This window comes from Corvus kubaryi, unplaced genomic scaffold (genome assembly GCF_017639235.1).
Source record: "Corvus kubaryi isolate FWS band 111438036 unplaced genomic scaffold, C.kubaryi_AGA036_p1.0 split1-65, whole genome shotgun sequence".
In the NCBI taxonomy this organism is placed as follows: domain Eukaryota; kingdom Metazoa; phylum Chordata; class Aves; order Passeriformes; family Corvidae; genus Corvus; species Corvus kubaryi.
In genome coordinates this window covers 7,547,926-7,560,642 of record NW_024582080.1, presented here as the reverse complement: position 1 = coordinate 7,560,642, position 12,717 = coordinate 7,547,926, and the positions used below count along the sequence as shown (strand labels likewise).

Sequence of the window (12,717 nt, the reverse complement as noted above, 5' to 3'; positions counted from 1 at the left end):
TACTGGAAGAAGGGGGATGAGATTTCAGTTGGCAAGATTGAGAGGAAAAGGGAATGATGGCAATTTTAGCAAAGGTATCCATTAGAAGTTGCCTTAGGTGGTTTGCTAGAAAAACATAACATAGCTGGCTCGGCTATACTTCTTTAATGCTGTTTGTTGAAAACATGTTTATTAGCATTTTGAAATTTTGTATGTGCCTTTTTATGGGACACTTGCATTTGAAACTGAAAATAGGCTTATTTAACACAGTGCAGACAGTGCTAGTAGTTTTTGTTTAGTGTTTAGAAGTACATTTGCTGCCTTTTGACATCACAGTGTTGCATAATCATTACATGATTCTTGCATGTCCACTCTTTTAGTTACTCCTGAAAATTAATAAGTTTTCAATACCAATTTTCTCTACATATTTTACCAATCCTGATTTATTCAGACTTAAAATTTTAAGCCTCATCTAGCATAAGTTACTTTATTCTGAGATGAGTAATTAATTACTAATTAAATGAAATTTGTTTAAAAGCTGTACTTATGCAAAATTTAAACATAATACAGAATGAAGAAAATGTTTTTCACTTAGAAGATCTAGATTATTTTCATTCTTATAAGAGTTTAATTTTCTTTTTTACTTCATCTTGGGAAGTTTGGTTGGACTCTAAGGCAAAAACTGTAAGAATACTGTCAGGTTCTAAAACATAGTTACCATTTAAACCCGTTTTCAAACCTACTGTTGATCCAAATGTAGAACTAAACCTGGAATTTATACTTTGTATTATGAGATGACAGAGTGAAAGTAGGATATTTTTTCAGGCCAGGAATATAATATTTTGAATCATTGGCCATTAAGAATGTGGCTTTATAATTCTGGCATATTTGCATGGTCATTGCTGCAGAATGGTTATCTACAATGATTAAAAAATTAAGAATTAAAAAAATTATAGTAATATTACACTACCTCAGTTTAGTCACTTACTGTGGCCTAACTATTTTAATTATTTGCATGGAAGAAAATAGTATTCAGAAAAATTAATGTTTTACTTCAGATAAAATGTTTTCAAAAGCATGAAAGTTTTTAAGAACTGCAGCTTTACATAAATGTAATGACTTTAAATGTGGATTGGGGCTTAAGCTTCAAATTATCTGACAGTATTTGCTAGTTTTGACCACCAGTTACTAAAATTTGCTGTATTACTTTGATTAGTTTATTCTGGCTAGTGACTGTGGAACTTGAGTATTTTTCTATACTTAGGAAACAACTTGAAGGTGGAAGGGTCTTTTAAAATTGTAACCCAAAATTAAAACACTTTTTTTACCAGTGGGGAAAGTCTGGGATTGCAGCTTCATGTTCGTAGCATCACAGAGAAGTAAAACAGGCTTTCATAGTATAGGGTCTATCTTTGTAAATCAAAGCTGTTTACTCATATACAATGTTTTCATCAAAGTTATGTAAAAACAACTTAATCTTAGCAGGCTTTGATGCTCATCCTGAATTGTGATATCAAAAAATAGAATGAAACTGAATTTCCATCAGACTTGACCCACTGCTGTTTGTAATTCTGTAGCATAAACCAGATCAGCCCTAGCAGATTCCTGGGTTTGACTCTTTCACTTGGATAAATTAAAACACCTACAGTTAAAGTGGAGCTCTTTTTTAAAGCGAAGCTGCATTTAAAAATTTTTATGGTTATAAGTGATTTAGTAAGTAAGTAACTTTTTAGTAAATAAATAACTTTTTGATGCCAAAACTGGTCTCTATGAAACTTGCTGAATGCATTTAGAAATAAGAACCATCTCTGTGCTGTAGGAGTTGTTTGAATCACTGGATGAAAATGGGAAGAGTTTATCCAGAATGCCATGGATGGGATTTTGGGAACTTTCTCAGTTGCTCTAGGAAAGTTTGAGTTATCTTCCAGAAGGTGTTTTTCTCTCTGCTTGCATGCTTCAAACCTTATGCCATGTCCTGCCCTTGTCGCCTGGTTGACAGAGAATTTAGATGTGATAGAGCTGTGGATGTGTCACTGCTGCTTTTAGCGGTGGAAAAATGTGGACCTTGTAGTTCTTTAGAATTTTGTTCTTTTAGCAAGATGTTACAAATTCTGTCCCTTGCTCTCCCAGTTGTTGTGTTTGATGACTATTTAGCTCTGTCACTGTTTGGAAAAGTTCTACATTACTCTTTACCACCGCTGTAATTTTCTCCAGTTTCAGTGCAGATTTCGCTGAATGGTTGCATGCCAGTTTTTATCTAGAGGAACACCATTCTCTTAGTTATTCCTGTACCTAAATTCAGATAAGTCCAGAATATTATCTTTTGAGTATAAATGTGTCAGTTATGTGTTTTCAGTCTGTATAATTCAACTTACCATTTGTTTTATTGTATTAGTGTATAGCTTAATAGGCATTCCTTAACTGTGATTGAAGAGTTTTAAAATTCATGTGAACTCTTTACGCATTTAAATGTAAGTGTTTTACTTCACAATCTACGTACTTGCTTATAGATGTTCCTTGAATATTCAGAAACATGTAAGATGACAAGGGGGTAAAGTTGATATCATAAAGTGGATAGTGGTTAAAATTTACTGCGTGATTAAAGGTAGAGTATTTTTGCTATTTGCTTTTAAACCTGGGCATCTTCTTTAATTTTACAACTTTGAGAATCTTCTTTTTCAGTGCTTTGAAATACATTAATACTATGATATTTGGCAGAAATATTGAAATAGAGGTATCAAAACCCAATTAGCAGAAACTCTTTTCAAATACTTCCTTTACTGTCTAAATTGATGTTCACACTTCGCTTCTAATTTGGCACTAACTTTCTCTGATGCCACTATATTGGTAAAATCAATACAGGTAATTTAACTAACAGCTGATATATTTGGTCATTTTAAAACTGCCTGAAACCAAACTAGTCCAATATAATTTTCTGTAAAAAAACATTATAGATGATCTTAACAGTATCCCTTGTCTATTGGGAGCTGTTGCTGTCTTCGTATTTTACCTAACTTGTTTAGACACTTTTGTGAGGTACTCTGCAGGTTACATAATAAGCTAAACCCTGTAATTTAATAATCTTCTAGCTTTTCAGTGTGTTCATGCAATAATTGGTTTTATTTCTTGGCTTAATGTAGTTTTTGTTCCACTCATGTCATTTGTAATTGGCTGTCCAATAATAAGCTTTTTTGCCTTTTGAGCTCTAACTGGGATTTTCTTTTTGTAACCCTCCCTACCCCAAATCAAACAAAAACATCATCTCAAAACAAACGCCACAACCCCAAACTACAAAATTGTCTGCACTGATTTTAATAGAAATTAAAAATTGCTTGTGTTTTTATGTACTAACAAATACTGGATGTTTGACCATCATTCTGCTTCTACTTCTTTCTGTGGCACCAAATTAAACTTTATTATTAAAGGTGCTAGATAAATGAAACACACATAATTAAAACAAGAGTTAACTCCACAAAAAATCTGAGCATACAGATCTATTTGAAATAGAGGCAGGGGTGACTTTTCTAGTGGGAATCATTTTCACTCCTTTAATTTGAAATTGCTAGTTAGTTTGAAATGAAATTGCTGTCATGGGGGAGCAGTCTATGCAGCTGTGGCAAAGATTTCTCAGTGTCGAGTCTGTTCTCCAACTTGTAATGTAATGCTTATGGAAAGCCCTTTGCAAAATGTATGAATTTCTACACCAGCTGTTCATATGGAAGGTTTGCTTATACTACTTCAGACATAAGCTAAAAACACATCTAAATTTGTTCATGTAGACCAGCTTCCAGTATTCTTTGTTCTTGTCAGCAAGCTGTATGTACCTTAAAAATAACCCCTGTACTAGTAGGCCTTTCTAGAAAGTATTTTCTACCAAGTAGACACTCTCAATTCCTTTTCATTTAAAATAAACATTTAATTTATTATTTTTTTTTTTTAAACAGACACCAAATCCTTCTGCAAGTGAGTTTATTCCCAAAGGAGGATCAACTTCCAGGCTGAGTAATGTATCCCAGTCAAGTATGTCTGCCTTCTCTCAAGCCTTGTTCTCTCACCCCTCCATGGGAAGTCCTGCTGCTGCTGGGTTAGCACCAGGTAGGTTGAGAGTACTGATTTGCTGTACAGTGGTTTGTTTTGTCAAACATAACTCTATATATATATAGTTATCAGATTTATCGGGTATAAATGTACTACCTCCTACTTTAGCTCTTAATTTTAAGGCGATCTTCAAAAAGTAGGGGAACTTTGGATTTATCTTCCAGTAGTATGGAAATCACACTGCAGGCTGTGAAATCTGCTCAGCCACAGCAGCACTGAAATTAACAACTTAACTCTGCTCCTTTTGGGGAAAAGGATTGCTGAGTTATCACATACTGTGTCTTAAGTGGTTCTTGCCAGAACAATACTTGAAGGTGATTTAAACTACCCATAGTCTAGAAATGCATTGTAGTCTAAAATACATATGATCTTGGATTACCATACACTGATCTGCTCTTTTTATTTGTTTCTAGACTGTGTGATGTAGAAGTAATTTTTTGCAATATTAATGAGTGTATATGAGGACTTTAAAATCTGGATTAAAAACAAAAAGTAGAAGACAATCTAATTCTAAAATACTTTGCCTTGCAAAATAGTATTAATTTTTATTGTATCTGTCACATGTAATCTCAAACTTTTAAGACCACTTTATTGTTATTTCCCAGGTTTAAAACTCTTACTGAAATGTTTCATGCAGTCATATAATTGACAGATTTTTTTACACGTTTGAAAAGTTGAAGCCCTTCATGCATCTTTTAGTCTTCTGATCTTAAAATATTAACTTAATTCTAATAATTCTGTTTAAATAAAATTAAAATATTTCCAATAAATAGTCATCAGCAGATCTGGATATTCACACTGCAGATTCTTTAATGAGTTTCTGTATGTTCTTAAACCTCCAGCAGTCTCTTGCGGCTGACAAGAAGCATTAGGTAGCTGCCAAAAGGCAGACAGACAAATGTTACAGATGATTTTTTTTTAAACATCTATTGGCAATTACCATTTATTAAAATGAACTTCAGTCTTTCTTGGTGCCAGTGTCAGTGTGAAAGAAGCCAGCATTTAGCTTGCATGTAAAAACTTAGCAGAGCAGGTTAGGAAAGTGATTGATTGATACTTTTGCTGATCAAATGAACATGTTGTGGTTCTGTGTCTGCTTGATGCTATATTGTGCTGTACCATCTTATTGGAAAACTGTTGTGTTTATATGCCTCTCAGCCTTGTCACCTGGATTGAAAAGTGTATAAAGGATTAAATAGAATACAGTAAAATGATCTACTTTTGCAAAGTGTCCAGTGGGGTCTCAGAGGGATCCTTCACAGTCCCATTTCTTTACTATCTGTAAGTAATACTTGAAAGGATAAGTAACACTGATGAAAGAAGTTCGCACAACAATTTCAGCTCCTAGAAATAAATATAGATACCAATGCTGCATACTTTCTAGCCTCAGATACTATTGTTTGTTTATGGACAAGAGGGATGGGGGAGTATTCGTAAGAGCTAATTTCAGGCCGAGTTGGCTTGTTTCCCTGCTCTTCCTGTATAATTAAAAAGAAAATATAGTTCAAAGTAGGGATCTTGGCTGGATTCTCTGAATTTTTCTAGAAGCTTTTTTCTTCTCTCACTGAGTGCAGAATTCTCTGAACCTAAGTGTCCTATGTAAATACTGCTCATAGACATTTATTTTTATTTAAGTGTCAACATTAAAGCTGTCAACAGAATACATCCACAGAAATTCCTGTTACCTCAAGGTCAGCTAGGAGGTGCTCTTTCTAAAAAATTAGGCTCTTAAATAAGAAAGCAGTATCTTTGTGTGGGGAAGCTTCACCACTTAGATCATGCTGGATAACAGAATAAAAAAATGTTTAAATACATTCAGAAGTTGTCATGAAAAAATGGTTGAGATCTGTTAGGTTTCAATAAGTGAAAACAAATTCAAATGAAACCCATATAAAGAGTTTATAAGAATTTTCCTTTGAATAAAGATAAGTCTCCTTCCAGTTAACGGGTGCATACTCTCCAGTAGAATAACTTTGCAGATTGAAGTATTTCTGTGAGATTAAGATTGCTTATAGTAATTTACAGGGTACTGGAGGAAATTAAGATTTCATAAAACATAAGAAAATGTAGTAGGAATAATTTAAGACTTCCATAGTTTTATTCACCCATAACAAAGTAGGTAAATCATGAAAATAGTCCTTTGATTTTCTTCTTGATGATGGAAAAATAGAAGTTCTTTCACATATCTAGTTTCTGAGATTTCCCTAAAGGTAGGTGTAAATCAAAACCACTTTTGACATCTAGTATTTCATATTCAACTCAATTATCCTTGGAAAATATTTGTTCTGCCTGTCTTGTCAACAGTACTGCAGAAACACTGAAAAATATGACAGGGGAAACCTAAAATTCTTTAGTGGATAGCTTGAATCCATGCCTGACCTATCCATTTGGATGTAGCATGAAGGAGGTTACTGCTACATTCACACGTTTACTTACGTAAGTGCTTTCTAGGGTAATCTCAACACAGAATCTGTCTTCATCTTGGTAGCCTTTAATAGAATATGGAAATAGAGTGATATAAAATGCAACTTACACAAATGGTGGGAGAAAATTGTTTCAGTGAAGAGTTGTAAACATCTCTCCTTCACCATTTCCAAGCTCTTTTTCCATAAACTCATATGAATACTATGTTGTTGCTCCTCCCTTCCTTGCTAGGAAACACACCCTGTTTGTCATTTGTGTGGAAAATTTAGTAAGGAGTTGACAATCTTCAAACAGCACTCTTGCTAACAAGCTTCTTACCCAGTCCTGTGTAGCTGTTTTAGAGTATTAATGTCATTAAAATATGCAATGCAGTGTATGAAAGAAATTCGTGAATACCATCGAAGTGGTAAGACATCATTGCTGTGTTAAACCTGAGAGAGAACAGATGTATAGCTCCCAACAGCGAAAATCTGTCTGTCTTGGGTTTGCTAAAGCTAGGTTATAGCTGAAAAATGATGCCTTTGTCACTGATGGAAGTGACTGCAAATTGCTGTTGCTTCTGTATTTAGTCTAAGTCAGGTTCTGAGCTTATGCAGAATGTAAGAGATCCCGTTTCTGCTGCCAGTATGAACCTGCAGGCTTAGGAGCCAGAGTGAGAAGGTGTTGTGCTTGTGTCCAGTTGACACATCTCCATTTGTGATGAGCTGCAAGAGTGTCGTTCTCAGAGCCCACAGCCCCAGCTGGAGATGGAGCACTTTCAGCTGAGGTGGTTTGTGTGGCTGAAGGCCCCAAGAGCTTGTTCCCTCCTCCTGGATAAGTATAGTGCAGAGGAAGTTCTGCAGGCATTCCAGAATAATGTAAGAACAGAAGAAGGCAAAGAGACTGTAAAATTATCTTTTCCCCAATTAAAACTGAAGAGGAAGAATTGATGATTTAAATTGTTTAGGGAATGAAGCAGATTTAATTAACTTGAAAATACACAGCTACAATGCTAATGACCTGATAGAAAGCTTACAGTAAAATAAATATTTAATGCATTTAAGGATGCTACTTCAAGTTCTTGATATTACCTGATTTTATAATTTACTTTGCTTTGTCATTCTTCAAAATTTACCTAGTTCTGGGGTATCTCTGAAGTACAGAGCATTAAAGTGATAAAATGGATGCGTTACAAGCATTGGAGGCATAGGGATATAGTTGTAGATTAGTAAATTTGTAGGCAAAACTTGAAGGTTTTTTTTAAACCTTTAATGTTGTAGGCCAGCTAATTTGCATACATGTGATCTTAATGAGATCCTGCCTCACTAAGTTGTGAATTCTCATTAAATCAAAAAGTTGTAGATACTGAGTCATTAAGAGATCATGCTTGATGCCCTTTGATCTTGATTATCTGTGTGAATTCTCAGATTCAAAATACAACCTAGCTTTTAATTCAAATACATTGTGTGCTACAAAGCTTTATTAGTAGCAGTAATCTCATTAAATGTCTTTGAGCATTGCCTCAAATGCATGTCAAAGTCTGCCATTTCCCTTTCCTCAGTCACAATGAAAATAAAAAACAAGGCAAGAAATGAAAATACAAGAATAAAGAGAGATATGTAAATTATGATCTCTCTTTACAGGAAAAGGATGGCATCGGGAGCTGCAGGTGTGTGTAGGTAGCCTGCACAATCACTGTGAATGTTGTGAATCCCACAACCATTTCCACCTTGGTGTGACACCATGACAGCTGCATACCATGCTACCTCTTTTTAAATATAAATAACAGTGAAGTGAAAGAAGCCTGTTCTTGCAGTTCATCTTTTAAGATTGTATTTGACTTCTTCATGAAGTGTAGATTCCCCAAGACAAGGAATGAAGAGCCACCTTTGCTGGTAGAAAAGTCTCAGGAGGGACAATTTGAAATAGGCTTTTTGGTGTCTGTCGTAGTATTCCTGTTGGCATTTGAATTTTGATATAAGGGAATCTAGAACCCTCTCATAGAGAAAGCCTAATGGTATTTGTCAAGATCACTGGTATGATATATCTATATCTATCTATATATATGTGTAAATCATAAATAGATTTTTTCAAAGCCCGTTTTTTCTTAGGCCTTTAAGTGAATAGGCATTTATATAAACTGTGCTATTAAACCCAGCCTAATACTCTGAGGTGTGGTTCTATTGTTACTATAGTATGTTTAGCAACATCTTTTTCCTTGGGTATGAATCACTAGGAATATATACTCACTTTTTAATATAGCTATATTCCTTTATTTTCCTCTAATTCTATTTGTTATGATTAAATATTAATATGCTTTTAACTGACTGAAATACTAATGAAGTTGGTGATATCTGCTTGACTTTGTGCACTGTATTCGCTGCCTTAAGTACTGAAATACGCATAAGTTTCACTGTATTAGAAGTTTGGTGGTTTTTTTTGTTGTTGTTGTTATACTGGGCTTTCAATACTTTGATTGTGTAGAATGTAATGCAAGTCTCTCAGAAGAATCTATCACCTTCAGTATTTATCTCAGCCTGTCTGTACCCCATGGCACTAGGAGCAAAATTCTTAAATTCTTGTAGCATGCGTAGTATATTGTTCTAGTAGTATAAAACCAAAGCGTAGTCAAGCTTCTTTCATCTCCTGAAGTCACTAAGCATATTGGCAAATGAGGAGCCCATATTTTCTGTCTGCCAGATGATTTTCACTGAACTCTCAATGTCCTTTCAAAATGAGACCTAGCTGGATTGGAAGGCCATCTGAGAGGATGTGCTGTGATCCTTTTCTTTCAGTCTTGCATTAATACCTGTGCAGAGACATTAAGGATTTATGTGTGTAACTATTCTTTGGCAGGAATAAGTTTTTTTAAAAAGTAAATCTTAAAGTGGAGATTTTTTGAAATTGTATCCGTAAAAACCACTAGAGATCTTTTTTCTTCTGGGAAACGTGCAGTAGAAGGTCACAGTATAATTTTAGCTAGTTGCAAGTCTGCACTTTTCTTTAAGCTATTATTTACTGTATACTGTGTCTTGTACATATAGTGTTTATTTTAAAGCACAGAGGTCTTCAGTTAATTTTCCATCAGTATATATGAGGCTGCTGAGTTTTTATGTCATGATCCCTGCAGTTGACTGTTTTATTGAAGCAGTTATTCTTGAGGCCAGTTATTCCTGTCTGGGTTGAGATGATGTGCTTTCAAGGACTTCAGTTAATACTGCTTTCTATTTCTATTTCACTCTGTTCTGTTGGAATAGAGTGAGAAAGACGTGTCAGTAGCTTTCCACAGATGAAGAGGACTCTTGGATATCATAAACTGTAGAGTTTCTTCAGTTTAATGGCCACTTTAGTCATCCTTCAACTTTTAGTACTAATATATAGTTTCCTTTGAAATGGATCTTTTCCCCCAGTGGATGAAGAATGCATTCATGTTCTAGTCTTCTGTTAAAAATGTAACAATCTTTACAGTAGCTGTTGAAATACTGAAGTGTTACTTAGTCAGTCAAGGTAACTTTTACGTTAATGAAAACTTATTTTCTTTTGTAGCATAAATTGGTGCTATCAAAATGTGTAAAGTTTTACAGTCATAGAGTTAATTTCTAAACAGATTTTTAGGAGACTATTTATGTTACCATTTAGAAGTGCCTATTATAACTATATTTTTTAAGTTAGTATACTAATCAGCAATATTCTACAATATTGCTTATATACAAGGTGTGTGTACACACATGTACATGTATTAAAATAAAGAAAAGTTCTGGCCTAGAAAAGTGCAGACTTTTTTTCCTTTCATATTCTTATATTTTACATTTTTATAAAAAGAATAAATGACTTTAAAGACATAATTAAAAAGAAAGGCATGTGATTTTCCCACAGTTTAGATTTAAAAAATCTTGTTTATTCTGTTGGAACTATTCACTTTGGAGGAATAAAAGAGAATTGTGCTGAATTAATAAGCATGGTTTTTGATACGTCAAAGGAGTAAATGAGAGGAGCTAAATGAAAGGTTACAAATATTCTATTAATATTGTCAAGATAATATAGCTTCAAAATAATTTTTCCCAAGCTACTGCTTACTTGTTAATACCGAAACTGTTACTTGCTTTTGCCTTGTTTAAAAAAGAAAAAAAATGAAATGTAGGAGGGATAAGATTACTTAAGGGACATGATATGAGTGTAAAATCACTCCTACACATTACTGATGATGCATTTTGAGAACTCTGCGTACAGTAACTTGTGATTGAAGTGAAATAAACTAGTATATGTAACTAAAAAGTGTGTATGCAAAAAAAATTGCTCTTGCTCTCTTTTGCTGAGTATTTGCTTAAATTGCCCTGGTTACTAGAGTTTATGGAATTATTTTAATCAAATATCTGAGTAATAACTAACAGAATTCTTAATTAGAGAAGAATTCTCAGCTGTCAATAGAACGTTAAATATGAAAGGTGTGTATCTTCTATTCTTTCAAGAAAAGGATTTAGTATGACTTATGCAATTCTAGTTGTATAAAAGAGAAAGTGCATCCCAGTCTGAACTGAGCAACAATAAATGTCAAAGATGTTTTCCTTGGTGTTAATCTGAACACCTGAGTATCTCAGATCTGCTAGTAACTGCAAGGAGTTTTGTTTGAACAGTTACCTCTTCCTCAGCAGCACCCTGGAACGTCTATTTTACACCTAAATTTTTATAAATAAGCAAATCTGAGAATTCTGCATGCAATAACTCTTGAAGTAATTCAATTTTTTAGTACCTAAAAAATGTGTATGCAAAAAAGCTGCCCTTGTTTTTCTCATTGATGCACTTTGTTTAGAAGCAGAGTTTCTCACGTTTCAGTGGAGTTGCCTCTGTAATGTTGAAGGTGAACACCAGCCAATAAAATAGTTTCAAATAGATTAGAAAATCCCTGCAAGGATGTTTGTTTGACTTCATATCATGAGATGTTACCTATCTTTACATATCAAATAGATTGTTGGAGGATGACTTTTGAATATAGTAATTACAGGAAAATAGGTGATTACTCCCACTTATTTGTGTGCTGTATTGCTGGAGACATTCATAGCTGTGGAGTTCTAATAAAAGGTACATGCATAATCAGGTGAAGTGAGTTACATCTTAGCAAACTCCATTGACTGCTCATGTAACTGTTAAGTAAACACTCACTTATATAGTCATTAATATTTTATCTTTTTGCAGTTTAATGATCTATCTTCTAGACACAGCATTATTTTGACTTGTCTTCCCCTTTCAGCTACTTCTGTGTTTTTCATTTCAGTTCTTCATGTGTATATCATAAGTTCCCAAGCCCTATCTCTCTGCACTAAGCAAAGATTTTTGGGAAAATACATCTGTTCAGTCATGCTCTTACTGGTTTATTTCTCAAGGATTTCTTTATCTATATGAAGAGTTAAGTGTCTTCACCTGCTCAGAATATTGTTGGTAGTGAAGGCTGCTTTTCTGAAATTTCTAAACTTTTTTGGTGACAGATTTGATCAATATGTACTTGTGTTTCTTTAAGGAATGTCACTGTCAGCAGGATCTTCACCTCTCCATTCTCCCAAAATAACTCCTCATACGTCTCCTGCTCCTCGAAGAAGAAGTCATACTCCTAACCCAGCAAACTATATGGTGCCTACTAGTGCCTCTGCGTCTGTCGCTAATGCTGTCTCTCAGCCTCCATCTACTGGCCAGGTGATCCAGAAGGAAACAGTGGGTGGAACAACATACTTCTACACTGATACAACTCCAGCACCTCTCACAGGAATGGTATGTTGGCTTCCAATACACAGCTCTCTGGGGCTTCTAAGTGCTGAATTGGTTCATGCTACAGATGTTATTTTTAACAATCTAAACTGCTTATTCTGCATGAAGATTAGGCCTTTTAATTACTTTGGTTGTTCTCCAAAAATCACTGAAATATGAGGACCAGAGAAATTTTTATGTATTTTTTCATTTACAGCTGTGTAGAGCTTTGTGGGGTTTTAATACAGCAATAGAAAGAAAGCATTCTGTGTGTCTTAGTGGATACATATGTAATGAGAAAACATCAAGAAGTCAGGTTTTTCTTTCTGATAGGTTAAATAGCTCTTACATTTACAGTGACAGGGAAAAGGCTGTTACAAAAATGTTAAAATAGCTATGTACATACATATATGCACACACCTCCCTCCCCCTTGAAATCAGTAGAAGTGAGTACCACATAAAAAAGGTGTAATGTATCTGACAGTTTTTGTAACTTGT

The 12,717-nt window shown here is 34.4% G+C and overlaps 1 protein-coding gene across 7 annotated transcripts in view; it reads left to right on the top strand.

The window, feature by feature from the left end:
• PAN3 (poly(A) specific ribonuclease subunit PAN3) overlaps positions 1 to 12,717 on the top strand; it is a 96,934-nt gene that overhangs the window by 38,600 nt on the left and 45,617 nt on the right. For all 7 annotated transcript variants that reach the window (XM_042014181.1, XM_042014186.1, XM_042014185.1 and 4 more), the window contains 2 exons: positions 3,924 to 4,074; positions 11,996 to 12,243. In XM_042014181.1, coding sequence (XP_041870115.1) covers positions 3,924 to 4,074; positions 11,996 to 12,243 — 399 coding nt within the window. The remainder of the gene's footprint in view (positions 1 to 3,923; positions 4,075 to 11,995; positions 12,244 to 12,717) is intronic.